A 21,377-nucleotide genomic window follows, 5' to 3' on the forward strand; every position below is an offset into this window, starting at 1 on the left:
CATTTGATGCATGCTTCAAATATAAATTAATTTTTTAATGTTTTGTTTACAGCTTAACTGGTTAAAAGGTCAGTGTTTCTCAGATGCTTAGTCAGAGCTAACATACATATTTTTTTATGCTTTCACATTTATAGTCGAGTAGTGCCCAGTGGCCAGTTCCTGCTGTGTTAAGTGCAGCATATGCAGAGAGATGCAGGGACTTACCATGCTCATCCTAGACCCCAATTGCCTCAGAAATGTTGTTTTTTAGGTTAATCAGCTATGGTCTGTGAGTTTTCATTTACTTGTTTGCTGCTCATAGTCTTAGTAACGTTCCATGGGTGAACAGCTTCTTTTGCACATCTGCTCGTGCCGTGGGAAGTGGCGGATGACTCGGAGAGGCTCCTGACCATTGCTTACAGGGTGCAGGCAGTTTGCACGGGCACGAGCAGCAAGGGCATGGGATGGGCTCGCACAGCTCTGGTTTGTAAAGGAAACCCCTCCGTGAAAATGTACCCCACATACCTGCAGCCTGCAAGTCCACCATTCAGTGCTAAGGAGAGAAGCTGCAGCCCCTCCATCTCCATACTAACACAGCCCCGGGTGCTTGTTTCCTGCCGTGATTTGGGAGGCGAGTAGGTTTGATTTCTAACGGTCTGGTTTTTTTCACAACTGAGTAGTCGTGTCAAACAAGAGCTGTGTGGGATCCTTTTCATGCTCTTGTGCAGAGGCTTTTTTCTGAAGCCTGGCGTTATCACAGGTGCTGGGATTTGAACAGCAGAGTCAAACCGAAGCCTTACAGAGAAGGTTGGACATATATCCCACCCATGCTGTGGGATCTAAATGGTGAGGGACTTTGTCAGTACTTCTTTGTAGGAGAAAGAATTTTCTCCTTTCCTTCATTTGCAAGAGCAAAATTTACACCCCTTCTTCCACACTGCACAATCTCTCTCTTGTCCAGCCTTCCCCTGCACATGCCTTATGTTATGTGTCAGAGAAATATTTCTTTGATATTCTTACTACACGTAAAAATTTCGGCCTGGCTAAGTTGTGAGTGTGATGGAGTCTGTGGGATTAGAAATATCTACAGGTTTTAGTCCCATGCTCTATCTGCAGGCCTGAGAGGCACAGGAGGAGCCTACTGATGTTGCTAAAAGCAGATTCCAGGTTCTCGAGCAGAAGTCGGGCCAGTCTCCTGTAGCTCTATGCAGGCGTAACAAATACTCATTGTTTACAACACATACTACAACAAAAACAGCCATTAGGAGTGTACGGCACTGGTACCCGTCACGACATGGTAGGGCTCAGTTAGGCCTATGCAGTTAGGGGCTTGCTTCACTGTATTGGGGTTCTTTTATTTCCTCCTCATCGTATGTAGTCTTGTACGTTGGGTATGTATCCATGGAGGGCTTTCCTTTATAAAAGACCATCAGTATTCATTTTTCACATGTGTTTTGCCTCTGTGTGGCTTTACATATCTTTTGACCTGTCCGTTTGGTATTTCAAATATTTAGGTATAGTTTTAGCTCCAAAATCCTGCTATGTTTTCTTTTCGGTGTGAGAAGGGACCTATGATGTTTTGAGAAAGCTATGACTGGAATGCTGCGGAGTGGTTATTTAGCATTAAGCATCACTGTTACATGACAAGGGTGCAATTTTATCAGACTTTCAATATCCTTTATAGGACCACATAATAATTGCAGCTGAAGTCTAATTCCCAGCAGCCAATTTTATGGTTCTTGAGGAAGGCATGTATTCCTCTCCTCAGTAATAATGTGCACACTTTATATAATTAAAAAGGGCTTCTATTTTAATTTTACTATAAAATTATCTGTATTGAAACTCCAGCTACAGTGCTTTATGGATTCAGCTAAGTTTAATGATTTTCTTTCCTGACTTGACCAGAGTTTTCACTCAGGCTCACCAGTAAGGAATTTGTGGGAAGGGTGGTATTTTACTTGTAAATTTTCCTACATACATCAGGGGTTTTCTCTTTAAAAGATAAACCAGACCTTTTCATATCTCTCTCCAGCTTTATGATACTGTTAAAATAGCATTATCATTGTTTTGTGCTGCAAAATTTATCCTTTCTAAAGGAAAGTACATGTCAAGGAAAACCTTTTGTTTTATGTACATTTATACAGCTATAATTCTCACTCAGATCATTCTGTCTTGCTTGAGACTGAACATTTTTAATTAATGGAATTAATTTTCTCATTTAATTGCCTTATTTTCAGTATGCAGTAGAGAGCTAGAGAAAAGTGAACGCTGCCACATGAATTGCACTAATCAACAAGGTTGTCACAACTTACCTTTAAAAATAATGTGAATATATTTAATTTGAAGTAAAGGGAGGTTGGGTCTGTATTTTGAGGAAGCTTTCTTCCGTCTGTACAAGATTTCTTTCTCTCTAGTTTTATAAAATAGGTGTATTATGTTAGCACCCTTGGCTTTTAGGGTCTTAATCTTGCAAACACTTCAAGTGAAATTGGAGCCCTGTTGTGTAAGTGTTTGGAGGAGCGGGGTTGCCTTGCAGAAACAGTATATTCATAATACTGTTTTTCTAAAGCTTTAAAAGAAAAATATTAAGCATTAAAAATACTAAAAATTAAATATTTCTCCTTTTAAAAGGAACGGTGATCACTACTTTTTTTTTTTTTTTTTAAGCAAAACTTCACTGTAATTTTCAAGCAAAAATTAAAATATGGAGACCCAGAGTGAATGCCAGGTGACAGTATCTGGATAAACTGGTTAAACAGAGTTTCACTTTATGCTGTGTCTTTATTACTGTGCAATTACTGCACAATGCCACAGTTGGATTTTCTCAGTTTTCAGCGTTGCTCCTGTTAAGCACGGCTCCTGTGTAGGCAAAGAAAGAATTCTGCCTTTAAGCAGAAAATCTGCTATCTTGGTGTGGCAACAATTAAACCGAATTTGGGTTCAGTGGCTGCTTTCCTATAAAAGCTGATTGTGTATCTTTTACAATACTGCTAAGAGTTTGCCACCAAAGGGGAGTACCTGAAAGCTTGTCTCCTTCCCATTTCTCTCTCTACTCCAGGGGAAAATCCGTGTGCCGGGGCTATGGGTGCAGCAGTGCCAGCCCTGGCCGTGCTCAGGCACCCAGCGCACCCCGCGCTTGCCGCCGCTCCTCCGCACGCACCGCAGCTGCCTCCCCTCCCGCACTCCGCTTTGCTGAAGCGTAGTCCTAACCCTCCCTCGCTCCTCCGTGCTGCCTTTCCACTTGAGGCACGGTATTGCATCTCAGTTATACCCTGTACGAATATAATAGGAAAAAGTGTTGCACTTTTTCAGCATATACATGTTTGAGAATCAGGGTAGGTTAATGCAAAATATTTACCCTCCGTTTGGTGGGGACTGTGCAGCCTTCTAGGGTTAAGCCATAAATGGTATTTGTTTCTGCTTAATGGGAATTTTCTCATCAAGACACTAAATTACTCTTACAGTGTGAAAGGGGATGTATGTGTGTTTTTATTGGAGACTCTTCACAGGTCTCTGTTGTGATCAGATTTGCCATAAGTTTGTTGCTGTATAATGTGCGTGACGTGTTTTTTAGCTCAGAGGACCCGCTATCTAAGGAAAGTATAAAATAACAGAGGGTAAAAAGAAGAATTTTTTTGTTTTTTTTTAATGTGCCCTGTCAAAACAATTAAAAGCAGTAACAGTGAAAGATGGCTGAAGTGGAAATTTTATCTTTCCCTTACTCCTTGTCATCATAAATTGCATGCTCTGCCATGGGGGCTGTATCTTACTAAGGGGTTTGAAGGAGGAGCAGGCTAGTTCCAAGGGGGTTTTCCACACACCCATCATTACATGTAGTATTTCTGTTTACATATAATCACAGTTCAGCCTTGCAAATTCAAACTGCCCTGCATAGGTCTTTCTTTTTCCAAGGAATGATTTAGCTGAGGAAACACAAGCTTCTTTTAAAATAAGTAATCAGTAAAGCACAAAAGTGTGTTAGGGAATTACTTCTAAAGGCAGAAATGAAAATTTGTTTCTCACCCATAAAGGGAGCTTCATTCCTTCCCCACGGAACCCATGCTAGCAGCAATGTGAGATGCAGTGCTTACTGCTATCACTCCATTGGCTTGTGATTATTTACAACTTAGCAACACTCTCCAGACTTGGATTGCTGTTTGGGCTAAGAGAAGACTTCCACTTAAAGTGTATTTGATCAGTGTTCTGAGGTTAAAGGTGATACAACAGAAAAACAGGTTTGATTTTTGGTGTTTTGTTTTTTTTGGTGGTGTTGTGTCCATCCCATCCCGTGTCCCCCCCCCCCCCCCCCCCCCCCGAAAAATTAGCTGCTGCTTATGTTGGAGGTGATAAATGTGTATGAAGTTGTTGTATTTATATACGTTATGTAATGTGTTTGGATTTTTTTGTAAAGAGTAATGTTAGGCAGAGAGCATAAAAGTTAATGCCAGCCCTGATAGCAGAAAGTCTGTGTAGACTTTTACATACCCAGATGACCCAGAAGTTGCATGATGCGCTTAAATTATAACATCAGCACACCCAGCCTTTTGTGCTGGTAGAAAAGAGCTGGTTGAATGTAAATTTAGGGGAGATTTAAAGAGGGGAGAAGGAAAAGAGGTTCACTCCAGGGGACTGTGTTAAGCCTATCCTGAACTAGAATACTAAAAACCTAGTTTGAAAAAGTTAATACTCAGAGCACTCCTCATTGGGCTAATCATTAATTGTTTGGCAAAACTCTGTCTGAGTGAGATCGGGTTATAGTATACCCTGAGTTTGTGGTATATCAAGACTGATCAGCACAGCCAATTTTTGAGAAACATTTGGTATAATTACAAACAGCATTAAAAAATTTTAAGCAGTTCCTGGTTTGTTAATAATATGTGTCAAAATGGTCGCCCCTTTCCAGATAAAATATATTTGAATAAAATTGAAGATAGACACATAAAATGAAAAGGCTTATATTTTTGCTGCCCCTAACTTTACAAGGGGAATGAATATTCATAACGTGCCTTTTCTCAACCTCAGAGGGAAACGAAAACAATATTACAGTGAGTAGTCTTAGGAGGAAAGGAAGCAAAATGAACTTGCTTGTGGACAACAGAAGTAGCGCAGGCACCCCCTCAGACAGAGCAGTGGGGTATCTTTCTAAACACACTTGAAAATCTGATAAAATTAAGCAGAAAATTGAGCATAGTTAATACTTGAAAGAGTGAAAAGCGATAAACCCTTGTGGCTGCAGGTGGTGATTTAACTTGTGACTGTATCCCATCTGAAGACAAAATCATTGATGCTTCACCAGCACGTTTAGACCAGGTAAAAAAACAGAGTTGCATAAATGTATGAAAAATGCCCCAGTTCTGGAAGCTGGGTCTGGAAGAGAAGTCTGTACAGTAAAAAATTAGGGACTGTAGACATTGGTGATTTTCCCCAAAATGTTCTACAGACCTTTGCACAAAGAAATGCCCGAGGTGGGCGTGAGAGGGACAGTTTAAAGTCCAGGCTGCAGACTGGGAGATTTTGAGCAGCATTTTGGTAGGGTCAGCGGCTGCTACTGTTTTATTTTCCAGAACGGTCTGAATCACCTGGGATGCTGCTCCAGCCTTCGGGTAGTCCAGCGCTGAGGAATGTAGAAGTAGCTTATAATCACTTCAGCCGCCTTCCCTCTGGGGTTTGAATTCAGAGAGACAGCCTAAAATACAATTTTGGATCTGTACTGGATGAATGCACGATGGTAGAGCATACTGTTAGCATTACGTAGTTATTTTCAGATGAAGCGCAAAGTCCTGGCCAATTCTCGTCTTTAGTATTCATTCACTTTATCCTTATGTTTTGAAACTGATGTCAAAATAACTAAAAATAGCTCTGTTACCTGGATATGTGGCTTGAAATTGGGCTTGTCTGATCACATACTTTTTTCTTTTGTTTTTCTCGTTGAATTAATAATTGGATAAATTCCTTTGTAAAAGCTGGAATAAATATTCAAAGGAAGAAATATCCCTAAAGCATACACTTTAAAAAATTTATTGTGTGGTTGTCAAGCCCTATTTTACTTGGTAGGCTGGAGGCACGGAAGGAAGAGGGGAGGTGCAGATAAGGGGAAGGATGCAATGAATAGAAGCAGGAAGAATGTGCTGGGTAAGAGAGGAGATATCCCTGCGGGCACTGGTTGTGTTCACCTGGAGGCTGTAACTGCAGCACCCTTTGAAAGCTGTTGCTTCAGGGAGCAGAGTTGGGGCAGCCCTAACTCCGGTGACGGGAGCTGTGCTGCATATTCGGAGCAAAAGAGGCAGGCTGTGGTTGTGATGGGGAATATTGGACTTTCCCTTTCTCGGTTGCAGGAATGTGAACTGGAATTAGAATAAACCCCAGCTTTCGGAGGGTTTAGTGCTAAGTCTATTCAGAAGCTTTTAGGAGAAAGAAGGGATGATTGTGGCAGAAATGCTGTCAAACATAGTGGAAGGCTATTTTTTCTTTTTTATAATCTCTAAGTAGGAGAGATGAAACTTAGAGTACAAGCGGTTTTCTGTAACTGTCCTTTGCTTTGCACCGAGCAGTAAATTCCAATGTCTTCAGCCATTATTAGAACATTAACCATCAAATTGGAGCATTCTCAGTTGCAGTGGCTTCTCTTGTAACTCATTAGGTCCTTTTTCATCTGACATAGTGCCATAAAATATTGTATCACCTATTATGCATACCCCACGTTTAATACTAAAAACTTTTCTGAGGATTTATTTTGGTAGCTCCTTTGAAAATACAGGGAGCTGCAATGCAATTCACTAAAGAATCAATCATTTACTCTGCCTTATATGACTTTTTTGGATACTAGGGTAGAGATGCATCTCATAATCTTTCCGGCAGTAGCCATTCTAGAATTGGTAGATAAATAAAGGATGTTTTTAAATAATAGCCCACAAGATCTGAGAACCACATTCTGGCAGAGGGATCTATATGATTGTGGTCAAATTGGCTATATACCATCTCGCATCGTTTCACTTAACCCTGCAAGCATTGGAGGGTGCTGCCACGGAGAACTTTTTTTGTGATTAATGGGGAGGAAAGGTGCCGGTTTACTGCGACTTCCCCCCATCCCTGTACAGAGGGGTCATCGCATCAGGATTGCTCTGCTGCTTTACTGCTTTCAGAGGTCGGCAGAATTTGGGATTCTGCTTGTTTGCTGGTAAGGAAAATGAGAGTCACTCACCCTCTTGTGGGCACTTTGAATTCCCTGGTACAACCCTTACAAAATGCTCTGACAGCAGGAGGGTGAGGAGAACACTGTAGAAAAGTGGAAAAAAATAAAAGGGAGAGAGAGATCCCAGTCCTGTGGGATGGGGGAGTAAGAAAATATGTATAATTCTTGATTGAAGGAAAAACCTTTTCATGTTTTTTATGAAGTGAGGAGTTGGAACGATGATGAGCTTTGTTTCAAACGGAATTACGGCTATAACTCTTCTGTCCCTGGGCTACCAGAGTCATAGGGGAAAAGGAGGAAAGCTATCATTTATTCCATGAAATCTTTGTCTCAGACTCTCTAGGCTATTTCAATTTACCCCTGAAATTTCTGGGGAATAATTAATGAATTAATTAAGTATGCTGTGAGGTGTTTGAATATTCAAAAGCTACAATGTAATTATTATTTTTTCTAAAACACATTTTCAGGTTATTTTCAGATACACAGCCTCCCAAGAAAGCACTTACTGCATCAAAAGCTAATAGAGCTTCTTCCTGCTCTTCCTGCCTGTAAACCAGAGCCCGTTCTCCAAAAGAAATGCTCGTTGCGAAGAGCAGCGGTAGGGCTGAGCAGCGATGCATTTAGAAAGTCAAAAACTTCTTTTACTTCACGACAGAAGTATTGTGACAGCAGAGCTGAACTTCTGGCTTTTTTAAAAAGTTAAATCACGTTAATAAAGTTGTGTTAAGGAGGATTTTTTTTCCCCCCCCTTCCTTATCATTTTGTGTGGGCGTTTTCTTGTGAGCGATCGCTAAGAAAGCTTTGCTTACAATGTGGTTTAGGCAGCAGAAATACAGTCTTGTTGAAAGAAACGCATTGCCTTCGATGAATTATTTTTAGATCCAAAACTTGGGAAACACATTTCCAGCGATATAAAATATTAATCGCCCCTGTAGTTCTGGCACTGTTTCATAACTTGCTTTCTTAACGCTTCCAGTGATACAGGCCTGTAACGAAGAGGGAGGAGGGGATTTAGGAAAAGTCCTTTGTTTTGGAAAAGTCTCTTCAGGAGCTCCATTTTAAGATGCCAGATGAACGCATTTTGCAAATAAGCAGAAGAGCGAGCCCGCGGGCCCCGGGCGGGGAGGGGCCGGGCACCGTACGCTTCTGCAGCACCTGACACGTTTATAAGCGTCGCACCGTGCCTGGAAGCGGTTCGGTTGTGATGGCTTTGAAAAGCGTGAGCAGCCTCCTCTCGGCACAGCACCAGCATCCCCGCCCGGAGCTGCAGCCCACCCCCCGCCCCAGCTCTTGCGCTGCCGGCCGCGGGTCCGGGGCTGCCTCCCGATCCGCCCCGCCCGATCCAGGCCGCGCATTGCCGCTCTCTTCCCCCGCCGCGCAGCCCGGGCCGGTGCCCGCCGCCGGGTTCGGGCAGCCCCGCCGCCGCTGCCCCCCCCTCCCCGCTCCCCGCCGGGCGGCCGGTGCCCGGCCAGCGCCCCTCTCGCTGCGGCCTGCCCGCCCCCGGGTCAGCGGCACCCCCCGGGTGGGCTTTGCTTGGAGAAACTTCCCGCTGAGCAGCGTTCCGCAGCGTTGTCCTTAAAAAATAATAAGAGAGAGATAGATATGGAGGGGGGGGGTAACTGGCCACGGTGCTCCGTAAATTGTACATTTAAACAATGACATAGTTTTTCCACTTCGTTTGGCAAATTTTCCTCCCGTAGCCCATCCCTCCGTCAGTCTCCCTGCGTTAGCTGACAGGTTCCAACGGCAGTGGGAAGGAAGCCGGTCTGCTCGGGAGGCAGCTCCTCGCAACAAAACCAGCTACGGCCAAGGGGTTTTAAACATTAACTTTCCAGACCGAGCTTATTTTCCTTGAGCTGAGGTGGGCTCTTCCCCCCCGCTTCTTAAATAACGAGGGTGGTCCCAGCATACTCTATATCAAGACAGCTTTTCATCAGTTGCTCATCAGCATGCTAATTGCTGTATGACTAATTATGCCCTGAATTCCAGTTGATTTTCTTAATGAGACAGCTGGGTTAATTATGTAATCGTATGATTACATTAGCCTAGAGTGCCCTGGCGAAAAGTAACGCAGGCAGGAGTGTGATGTCATTGCACGAGCAGCGCTCACAAGGGGGTGCATTCATTTCTGCCTAATGACAGGGGAGGGCAACGGTACCCACAGTGCTCTTTGTGTAAACACTTATATTGAATTATTGAGATCTGTGTCTTTTTCCAGCTCGCAGAATGAGGGAGGAATGGTTTTTTTTAAACGAAACTCACTTTGGAGATTCAGCCGGTCATCGATAGTCCTGTTTTACCTCCTGGGTTGAGGTTGGGTTTGGTCTGAGCAGCGTGGGGTTGCGGGTGGTGAGGTGCTGCCTCTAGCTAGTCACGTAATGCGCTGTTTTGGCGAGATCCGTCTTTGTGGTCCTTTTAAAATTGTTTGTAAAATATGTAGTTTACATGCATACGCAGCAGCAACAAAAAATTGGTTCTCTTGCGCTGCTGTTCAAAAAAGATTTATCATCAGGGCATCTGTGTGGTGTGAGAATAGTCTGAGAGGTGTTACTGCGGCTGCGTTGCACTAGCTTGTTTGATGTGAAGTATTAACTGCTATAAAAATAATGTTACATTTGTAACCTTAATTTTTTTTCACGTCTCTGTTCATTGAGACATGTCCATCCACCTCCTTTATGAGGACAGAAGCTCATCTGCAAGGGGACCGGTGTGGTGTGTCACAGTGGTGAGCACAGGGTCGTGCTCAGGGAGCTGCTTGTGAAACGGTACCAAAAGGGCAATTCATTGGGAAGTAAAGGCAGGAACAGGCTTTGCAGATACTGGTTTTAAAATATAGCAGTTATTATTTCTCGTATGGTAGCGTGGAGGAAGCTACCATTGGGATCGGATCCAGACATGCCGGGCTGCGTACAAACATATGATGCAAAGGGCTTCTTTGTGGGTATAGTATGCAACAAGTGGATTAGGAAAGTAGAACACAGTAGGAAGCGATAGAAAAAAATATACTAAATTTAGTATAAAAATAGACGTCTTAATTTACTCTTGGGCAATAATCTTGCTAAACACTTTTTAAAGTTCTGGATGAGCAGATGCCTTTTACCAATTTTCTCATTTCTTATTTATCTTGTGCCTAGCAGGAATTCTGAACTTTTGCAAGCTAGAGAAGAGTCAAACCAAGAGAATAATTTGTGATGAGTTTTCCACGTTTAAGTGTTAAGTGAGGTGATTTTTCTCTTTTACAGATTACAGAATAGGCATTTCCTTCTTTGCCTCTCTCCATAAGCTAGTACCACTTGATTTTTTTGAAATGTGTATGCCTGTTGTTTGTGTAATGAATAGAAAGTTTTGGTCCATTGCTTGTTTAAAAATTCAGTGACCTCCTGTTAAATGACATGAAACATACTTTGTAAGTCTGGTTAATATAAAAAGGTATGCTTTTTCATGCATGCATATGTTGGGAAAAGGAGAGTATTTTTATTTATTTTTAAATCCGCTCCACTCAGGTAAGAAAAAAGTTGTTCTGACTGTAAGGTTTATACTTGTTTCAGATTAATTGGTGTTTATAAATACTTCAGAAATCATGGGGTTTTAGTTTTTTTGAGATTAAAGAACGTGTTGGGGCTTGCCATGAGAAATGAAGCATTTGTGTCTCTGCTCAAAATGTCTTGGTCATTTTATTGTCATGCAATGATTATTTTTCTTTAATACAGTTTATAAAAATTAAGTCTAAGAGGTGCTTCAGCCGTGGGTTTTTTCTACGTGTCCTTAAGCAGTATTTAGTGGCTGCAGGCCATTAGTCCTTCAAATGGGCTCTAGTAAAGTTTGAAGTTTAATGCACAGAGACCGTTTTTACATTTTGTTTGTTCTGCCACTGTTTTGCTACTTGAACATTAACCTTTAATAGAGCTAAATTAAATATACATGTCCTGATGAATAATTATGAGATTGCAAGCATTTTCATTTTGTACATAAAGCTTCTCGGGGACTGCAAATTTGACTAAAGGTTTGGTCATTATTCGCTTTATAATGCCCATGTTATTTTTGTCTTCTAATTCTTTACTGATTTAAGTATAAAAAGCCCTGTGTATTTGGAGCAAAATACTTCTTGTGGGTGTCCTGGCTTTTTACAAGGGGCATGTTAAAACGAGGGGGGAAAAAGTGCACCCACAATTTTCTAAAGTTCAATTTCTTTCATTGTGGCATTTTAACATTCTTTCATAGAAATATCATAGCTGAAGCGTAAAATCCCTGCCTGATATGTTTGGTGGTTCCTGTAACAATTTAAGACGCAGATAGATTGAGACAATCCAGCCTTTCTTTATGTTCAGCAGATGAATGTCCTGGGCTAGCTCTTTTGGAGGAATGCTGAGCTGCAGAAGTGTGACAAAACGGTCATTCCAGATAAAGGTCGGCAGACCTACATGGGAGAAGGGTGGTGTTGTGACAGCCCGTACCTTAATTGGACCATACATAAATATTGCAGGGCCTTTAACTCGTGCTACTGCTGTGACTTAAACTTTATATTTAATTCCTTACCTGTACCCCCTGTCTCTGCCACAATAACATTTTAAGTTTGATTTATTATAAATATTTTAATACAGATAATAATAACAACGAAAAGTATTTGGCCTAAAAAGCATAAATGAAAAAGCTATGTAGTCATAAACTATGTATGTACAGAGAACAGATGACAAGCAACCTAGATTTTGTATTATGAACAGGGTAATGCTATAAGCTGTTGAAGAACCGAAGTAACAAAATGCAGCAGGCTGCTACTTACAATGTCTCTGAGCTCAACATAACCCAGTACTATTCTTTTATAAACTATGAAACAACACTGGCATATTGAAAAAACATACAGGCTCATGCTTAATGTGTTAACAGAGGTACAATAGACTTATTATGTGTTTCCAGAGGCTGAGGGTGGTCTGAAAAATTAATGACTGTGGTGGTTGAAAATTAAGTGAACTCCCTAATATATACTGTTGTTGATCCACTGAGTTTGGTGTTTAGCATTCCTCAACAGGAGACTAAATCTTTGCAGCCATTTCATGGGAGATGCTGGCGCCCATAACAGAAATGTATTCAATAATCTTTTATAAGTCCATCGGACTCCAGCGTTTTCCTATTCTGACTGGGAAGAAGTCCCAGAATAAATCACACGTGCGCATGTCAGGTGTGTGCTAAGGACTCACTTTACCAGAAGGGGATGAACATCAGAGAATTCATACTGAGAGGACATTCAAAATAATTTCTAATTTCTATTCGATTAGTAGTACAAGAGAAAGAAGGAACAAGAGTCACAAAACCCAAAGTTCATAGAATTAATTACACCCACACAATAATTCTGATTATTATTGATCTGTCAGTTAGAAAAAGTATAGCTTGGATATCCATGATCAAATGACCTTTTTGAGCTCAGCTATGCAGGAGGGCACAGTTTACTTCAGAAATTCACTCCTGCAGAAGCAGAGGTACATGAGGGACACCAGCTGTCAGTGAGCTGTGCAGTTTGATTGCTTTTTACCCAAAAATTCTCATTTTGCAAACAAAAATTTTAAACTTAAGACTCTGACATGGCTTCATATGATGACTGTCTGCACCCAGGGACACTGCCCTGTGGATTAACGCCAGGATGAAGAAGGCACATCCCAGTTTAAAGGCTAACATAGATAGGATGAACTATCTCTATTTTTTGAAGTTTGCAGTATATGAGGTGAGGAACACACAGGAATAATAACACAAAGTAGAGCCTTACTGGCGCTTAAAATGGATATTAATGGAGAAAAAAGGACACTTGCGCTCTAAACTGTGTGAGTCGCAAAGTGTTCCTGTTATCTTACATTTTATTTTACTGTTTCTTTTTCAGATCCAGTTCCAGCCTTGGATTTAGGACAGCAGCTTCAGCTGAAGGTTCAACGTATGCACGATATTGAAACAGAGAACCAGAAACTTAGGGAAACTCTAGAGGAATACAATAAAGAATTCGCCGAGGTGAAAAATCAGGGTAGGTTGCAAATGTATTCGTTTATCAGCTTTTAATGCAGACTGGGATTAAATTCAGTTTTATTTCTTACGGGTAGGGTTGACAGTAGCATTGAAATTCAGTAAAGAAAGTATAATAGTCTATTATAGCCACTTCTGTATTTATGCGTATAGGTATGACTTTGGGTAGACTCCTTGGATTTCTTTAAAAGTTTCGTCTTCTGTAGCACCAAGTCAGAGAATGGAGCTGTTATTCTGCATATTCGATTGTAGCCTTCTGCGCTACCTGACTGAAAATTGCACCCCTGACTAAAGTTATACGTAGGTGTTTTATGAGAGACGGTGCTGCTGCTGACAGCAAGCTGAATGTATGTGTGGGTGCGTGTAGCACATACTTTTTACACAGACATACACAAAAATCCAGTATTTTTTACACACATACAAATCTGTACAAAATGGAACTTTTTCTGTACTCCTGTTTTTCCTTGTCTAAATCTGAAACGTGTTACTGGAGTACATTCAGCATACATACTTTATATTTACTCTAGAGACTATCCATAGAGCAATGTAAATACAAGCTAATACTGTTTAATTATTTAAGTAAGTTTTAATGAGACCAGAGTACATGAAAATACATGAAAATCTCAATGAGATTTAAAGCCTGTTGTGTTTAAGACTGTTCAAGTTTTTTTGTGATCCAGAAGAAAGTTTCCTGCACCAGGAAACAAAATTTGCTCAGTTGTACACCTGCTTGCCTATACATGGGACTTTTCATTTCCATGTTTAATACACAGTTCTGGGTGGTGGCAAGGTAAATTTTCCAGGCATTTGGGAAAATGTGTGGTGTGTTTCTGTTGTTTTTTTTTTTTTTATACTGTGGAACTGTTGCACCCACGTGGGTAACATTTGAAAGCTACATTAGCAACTAAGTTGGTTCTGTTACATCTCATTTTCAGCAGAAGGAGCATGTATGCAGTTACATATTTTGTTTTAACGTAGAGGGTGTGACCTATGGAGAGGACAGGTATTGGCATGCAAGGATTCAGGCTGGACTGCAAAAGATGTCATGTTGGAGCTGTAATGCTCTAAGCCCGAGAGTATTTTTGCTGGAAATGTGCAATAATTGCTGTTCACTGTGCAGAGTTTTCCTGAGGCTGCACATCCTGTACATCCAGCATGACATAGAGGTTCATCCCAGAAAGTGGAAAAGATCTTGACTTCCAGAGTTTTTTGCTGCAACCACTCATAAACTGGCATTTTTTATTTCCCCTGGTGCACTAACTTCCTTTCTGTTTTGCCACTGTAGTCTTTGCATTGTTTTTCACTCCAGTGTAATAGTTTTACACTCTATTTCAAACAGGGATTAATAAGATATCCAGGGAAAAGCCTGTTGTTAGCGAAGGGTGCTTTGATCACTTAATCTCTTTGTTTGGAGGGCTGTGTAAGAGCTATACGGTTCATGTAAGAACAACTTCCAAAACTGGTATAAATGGCAGTGGCTAACAAGCTTTAGCTGACATGAACAGTAAAGAAGGCACTTAGTTCTTTGAGCAATGTAGAGGTTTAAACTGTGCTTGTCCAACACATGTATTGTTAGATGCCTAAAGGTAAAAACAGATTTTGTCACAAAAGTAATAATTTTTTCCCGTATTTTGCGCTTCTTGCATTCATTTTTGTAGTTTTGTTTCCTTTTAAAATGAAACATTAAAACTTTGTCAAGATGCGACTATATATGCATTTCCATGCGACTATTTAACTCTGTGCTTCTCCATATACCTGAATACTTCTGCAGATTTGTGCTTTTCCATATACCTGAATACTTCTGCAGATTTAGGTCTGAAAATACCTGGAGCAAAGGTGTCTCCAGTACAAAGAGTACATCCTTTGTATGTATGAATGAGCATCCTTTTGTCTGTGTGAAGGAGCATCCTTTGCTTATTCAGGAAAAGATCAGAATTTGTATTACTTCACGGGTCTCAGAGACGAATTTCCCTTTGCTTTAAAAAAAAAAAAGTGACATGTCCTTTTCACAGCCTGTTACTCAGTAATGAGCCTCATCTGATTTTTGCACGGCTAGCAAAACCCTGCTCCTTCATTCAACAGTAGCTGGTTTGCTGGCAATCATTTTTACCACTCTTACCCCCCTTTTTTGTGGCCACAGTGGCCCAAGCTGCCTTTCGTGTAGTTCCCAGACAGCGGACCTTGTCACCAGCTATCTGTTGTCTGGCTTTACAGTTCTCTAGTCAAGTCTGAAAGTCTAGACTTTGAAAGGATTGTGCATGGTTTTGCGTGATATTACTGAGATTTTTTTCCCCCAAGTTCGTAGGCTTTACTTTTCATAGTAGAGTTTGTCTTTCTATGATGTTTCTGCGGAATGAGAAACTTTTTATGTCCAAAGGTATTTTTTTCCTAAAGCATTGTTAATGGCATCTGTTAATAAGCTGATGTCTTTAAACCACCGCATCTCTGTGTAAGTACATTGAAATGTATTGCTAGCTGCGAGTCTTCTGGCAGTCTAACGCTTTTTCCAAATTCCATTATTGTTACAAAGCATACTCTGGTGAATGTCCTGCTTTTCCTCTTATGAGCCCTGTAAGGATTCAGCCCTTCCCTGTGGGTGGGATCAAAGGGCTTTCACATAGGAACAAATCGGGGCACGTAACAAGATGCTGTCCATCAGAGGCTGTGCTGTAACTCTGCAGGTTTATGCATCTTGTGTCATCCATTACTGGGCACAGTAAATGCAAGATAGCTTCTTTATCTAGGAGAAGGGTTTCTGCAGATTCCCTGGAAGGCTACAAGTGCAATCAGAAAGTTACACTAGTTAATGCTTGTGCGTAAAACCCAGTGTCGATGACAAGGCGGTTAGAGCAACTAGAATATGAAGGGCTCCAGAGTGTCTGTTGAATCTGATCTACTGTTAATAGAGCAGTTAAATCTTAACTGCCATACTTTTCATCGGTTGTGAAGCAGAACATAGCTGTATCCAATACGTGTTCAATTAGTGTTAGATTGCATCTGTGCATGAACCATAGTAAAATTGCCTCTTTTTACATGAGCACAGTTATGTGAATTAACTGTCCTATGTGTAAATGCATGCTTAAACCTACACTGGGACTTTATTAATCTCCACTCAGCAGTGAGCTAATTTGAGACTAGTCAATAAGGTGATATTATATTTTACAATTGATTTTTTTTTCCCCTTCTTTTTTTTAAAAGTCATGTTAGAGGAACCTTCTTCGCTCTGCTTTCCAGCAAACTCCATTGATCCTTCTCAACCTAAACACTTAAAGTTCAATTTAACATTTAGGGAGTAAAAGGTCTCCAAAGGGACTCATATCCATTGATTTTGTGTCAGAGTTGAAGAGCTAAAGTTTAAAACACACTGAGCCTACAGGGTAAAGAAAGCCTTGTGTTGTGGAACCACGTGGAGCTGTGTAAACTCATTCATCCCCTATTGTTTTCCTGTAGAGGTTACAATAAAAGCACTTAAAGAGAAAATCCGAGAATATGAACAGACCTTGAAGAACCAAGCGGAGAACATAGCCCTTGAAAAAGAACAAAAGTTACAAAATGATTTCGCGGAGAAGGAGAGGTGAGTGTGCATGTGTGTGTCTGTAGGTATTGTAGAGGAGGAGAGATGTATTTTTCTGTTTAATCTTCCCAGCCAGGACTTTCTCTTCAGTGTACTGAGACAGCTCATATATTGAGCGATTCTGGTGATTTATGTGTTTGACACAGAATCATTTGATACTCAACTTTGCACAGAAAAACAATTGTGAAAGTGTGGAAGTAAAACAAGGACAGATCGGTTCTTCACGGTAGTGTTGGGGGGGGGGTGTCACGTTCGGAAGGGTGCAAACCTGCTTTTATTCTTCACTAGCTGTATTGTCCTCTGTGACACTAATCTTTCTCCATTAGCCGACAGTGTAATTCAGTCTGCTGTGTCCGCTTTGTGTGTCACAGTACCATTGTACAATCTGTACAACCCTGAGCTGTTTAAGATGAAACACTGTACCCAAGAGCCTGGGTAAAAGATGCATCACCCCTGCTCCTATGGTAATGTCTAAGGGAGAGGATGTGTTCCTGAATTATCCTGAAAAGGTTTGCATATTCCTACATGTCAAAATTAAGAAGTATTTTAATTATTTATTATTGATTTTTGCGAGCATCTTGGATGCATTTCTAATCTTTTGCAAATGAGCAGGGAATGTTTGAATCTTATAGGTTAGTGGGCAAACAAATCAGGCAGGACAAGACCAAGGGTCTTAGGGAGTTCTTTCAGGCTGCGTTCCCTACCCTGAGAATTTATTTCTCCCATGGAGCAATAACACTGAAGCTATAATATGTTCAACTTCATGTGGAAGCCCTTCAGTTTACATGAGCTTTGTAGTTGGTGGGTTCGTTGTTTAAATTCAGGTCTGAGTGGGAAGAATCTACCGGTGAATGCAAAGCTTTTTTTAATTTGTCAATATCTGTAGTTACTTTTTGATAAGTAGCATGTAAGCGGTGGCTTTAACAAGTGCAATTTAGATATGCTTAAAATAAAATGGCAGGTCATGGAATGCAAATAAAAGTGTGTAAAAGAGAGGTTTTGAGTTCTCAAAGTATATAATTTGGTATGAAGGGAACTGACGCACGTTTCTCGCTATAAATAGTTATTAACCTGGTCAGTGGTGTTGGAGAATAAATTTATGCACCCTATGGAGCGCAAGTAGGATGCTGGTAGTTTCATAAGCCATTTCACAATTCTGAAATCTGCAGAATATCTTAAAAGCAATGTCGTAAAAAGCAGCGACTCCTGGGAGATGTTGGAGCAACTCCCTTTCAAAGATGGGTTTCATAACTCCTGTAGTCTAGCCTTTAGCAAAGAGTGTAGTGACTGCATGGTCAGATGATGTTAAAATGTGTATAACTGACGCAAACAGGAAAATATTGCCTGTGGACATAAGAAATGTGAGCATATTAAAGGTTTGCTCATGTTATATAGAAAATATCAATGTGAGATTTGTTTTGAAATATGTGTGTTTTTTTAAAGAGTAGCTAATAATATTACTGCATTTGGCATCCATTACAGCTATGATGAAACAGCTGCCACATCTATTCACTATATCAGTTATGGCAACAAATTTCTTCATTATGACAGTAAAATGGAAATGCATCATTCTTCTTGTACTAACTTTGTACAACAGAGGGTGCTTGGTGACAATTTTCTTAATGTGTGTGACATTTCCAAAACAAATTATGCTCAAGAAAACCTTCCACTAAAGTTGTCATTTATATAGCAGTCAACTCTTGTATAATGTTCACAGCTTATGTTCTGAGGTGGCTACACTGTTAAAATTTTAATATAAGTGGGACTGCAAAGTATGAACAGTATTGCAATGTGACATGATTTATGGGTCCCATTGAAGCACCTTGTAGTCTGTGTGGTGTTGTCAGTTGTCTGATTACAGTTGAGACATTTAATCACTCTTATCTTCCAAATTTGCAAAATACAAATAAGTTGTTTAACATGATTACAAGCTCTGTTCTCACCTCTTCTCTTCCCTTTGTAGAAAATTGCAGGAGACACAGATGTCGACAGCCTCGAAGCTGGAAGAAGCCGAACACAAAGTTCAAGCTTTGCAAACAGGTTTGGCATCGCTATTCTGACCTATACCAATGATCAGGCTGGAGGTGAGAGGATAGAGATCATTAAATGTATCAGGACTGTGTGTGAACCAGCTCTTGCAAGTGCAGAGAGATCCAACAGAGCTTGAACGTGCTTTGTGAATCGGAGCTTCTTTTGGGCTTCACCCCTTAAGTGAACACTTGTGTTGCAGCCAGTCTATTGGTAAATACGGTGGACAAGCCCAAGCATGAAGCGCGTACAGCATTAAAGCATCGCTGCAATTAAAGCAGGCTATGGAACTTTTCATCCATGTTGTGTTTTGCTCTGGTTTCACACATTTCTGAACTATGATAAATACATGTACAGTTTCTACCAGTGTGTCTTGCCTGTTGCTATGACTTGCTTGCCATTAATCTTCATATCTGCATACTTAGAGATTCCAGGTCTGGACACATTTGGTTCTGTTTACTATGAGAACACAAGAAATTTTATTCCCTGAATTACTGCAATAAATATTTCAAATGAAGCAGTTTAGCCAGCTTAATAAGAAATTAATAATGTCTAGCTTTGTTAAGCAGAAACTGGGAATTTTTGCAATGTAAAAGAAATACCGTAAGAGATTGTGAAAAATCATAAGCTATGTTTTTTCGAAGTCATAATGGTTTGCCTAGGTAGAAAGATAAAGCAAAGAATTTTTCATCAGGAGGTGTACAGCTTTATTTATGGCTGAATAAAAGAAAAAGGAGTAGTCTTTTTGCTTTTCACTGCTGTTACAGTGCTGTAATGCTTCATGTTTATGCCTTTTAGCCTTGGAAAAAACCAGAACAGAACTATTTGATCTGAAAACAAAATACGATGAAGAAACTACCGCAAAGTAAGATTTCACTGTTTTCTTTCTACGTCTTCCTTCAGGGTATCACTGCTTTTTTGTTTTGCATCTGTCTGTTGGAGACAGACGAGATGGAAGAGGTTCAGGAGTCCAAATTTGTTGGAAAACATGGTCATAATTTGGCCTCCTATAGAGAGGTTATTAGTCTTCATATTTCCTTCCACCCAGCAAGACACTTTTCTTGGCACACATGCTGCTGCATTCCTGGTTTCATTCTCAGGTGCTGCATCTACTATGTATCTCTTATACTATGAGTATCTCATATTTTATTTAGAAATAGGGCGATTTCAGAAATAAGATATTTACTGTGATCTTCCAATCTTGATGAAAATAAAATTTAGTTTAGTAAAGGTTTTCCATTTCACTGTTAGGCACCCTGGTTCTTTCTGCTTTTGGGGTAGCAGTCATCACTGTCAAATTCACCCCAAATGACAGAGAGTAGCATTTTTGGCAGATTTTTCTTGTTTTCAAGTAGAACATGAAGGTAGTCTCAAAAATATATACCCTTGTCGTCTTAATGGCTACTGTTTTCAATTATCCCCTGGTTTTATTAACAATCAGTGCAGGAAACAACAAAAGAGAGACAGACTTCTGCTGTTTTTCTTTGAACCCTTCATATTTAAGGAAAGTTAGTAATGAGAAGGAATTCTCATGATCAGCAGTATTAAGCCCAAAGAGCCATTTCTGTGTCTGGAAATGGGATGGGAAAGAAGCAGCCATTTCAGATGGGTGTTCCTGGCCTGCTGTAAGGGCAGGGGCTGGAAGCCGCACATTACATCCCTGTGCCCACTACCTGCGTCCTGCAGAGCCCCAGCTTCACCTCCGCTTCCACGTAGGCAGGTGATCGGGTTAACGGAGGGGAAAACCCTTGCTCCTGCGCTTACCACCCATTCTGGTACAGGAGAAATGGTAAGGGAGGGCTGTTGGCAGGCTCCGTGTTGGGGCAAGAGAAACTATAGCCTAGGCTTGATGGGAGGAATGACATGGTCTTGTTTTTGTCTGTTGGAAAGTGCTTTCTGGTATGGCTCTTGGTAGTCTAGATAATACAGATTTTTCAAAACCGGTCAAATTGGCAACAAGTCTTAATTTCTTAGCGTATGGTTCTGCGAGCGTTGAGGAGCTGATTCCCCACTGAGTACATGGGGAACTTGGAGCTTACAAAATTCAGTCCATAGTAGTTAAGAATCAGCACTTGGAGTTGAAACACCCTTTACATCATTCAAGATAATCTTTGAGGTAAATTTTGGGTTTGCTCTGTAAGTCCAGTTTCCTTTGAGTTCCGTATAAGGTGATCAAAAGTATTTTTGTTCCCTTATTGATTTCATCCTTCTCTAAGAGACGCATACTAATGATGTTTCTGATGGAGCCTTAAATTACTGCAGATTGCCTTTATTCTTTTTTCTGCACGTAACTGATGCTGGCAGCTCTGTTGCTGTTATTTTGTTTTGCAGTTGCTTCTGCGGGAACAGTCAGAGATCAGGGCTCAGTGGTTGTAGGCACTGAACCTAATAACCCCTCCCCCTTTTAAATGTTTTTATTTGCAGAGTGATTGCTTCATTTTTTAATACTATTTCCCTAAGTACTGTAATTTATCTTATACTGAGCAAAAGATGTACTCTAAAATGTTTGTTTGCATTTCTAATGCGTTTCATTCTTTCAGAGAGATTCACATGGAAATATTTTCACATGATCTTGAATATGATTCTTACCTAATATAT

General features: G+C 40.5%; 1 protein-coding gene across 5 annotated transcripts in view; it reads left to right on the top strand.

The window, feature by feature from the left end:
• The window catches only part of CUX1 (cut like homeobox 1), a 282,941-nt gene that overhangs the window by 128,158 nt on the left and 133,406 nt on the right, over positions 1 to 21,377 (top strand). For all 5 annotated transcript variants that reach the window (XM_076354841.1, XM_076354837.1, XM_076354838.1 and 2 more), the window contains exons 5-8: positions 13,041 to 13,178; positions 16,628 to 16,751; positions 18,715 to 18,791; positions 19,578 to 19,644. In XM_076354841.1, the coding sequence (XP_076210956.1) occupies positions 13,041 to 13,178; positions 16,628 to 16,751; positions 18,715 to 18,791; positions 19,578 to 19,644 (406 nt within the window). The remainder of the gene's footprint in view (positions 1 to 13,040; positions 13,179 to 16,627; positions 16,752 to 18,714; positions 18,792 to 19,577; positions 19,645 to 21,377) is intronic.

The sequence above is a fragment of the Aptenodytes patagonicus genome, chromosome 17 (assembly GCF_965638725.1).
Source record: "Aptenodytes patagonicus chromosome 17, bAptPat1.pri.cur, whole genome shotgun sequence".
NCBI classification, from domain to species: domain Eukaryota; kingdom Metazoa; phylum Chordata; class Aves; order Sphenisciformes; family Spheniscidae; genus Aptenodytes; species Aptenodytes patagonicus.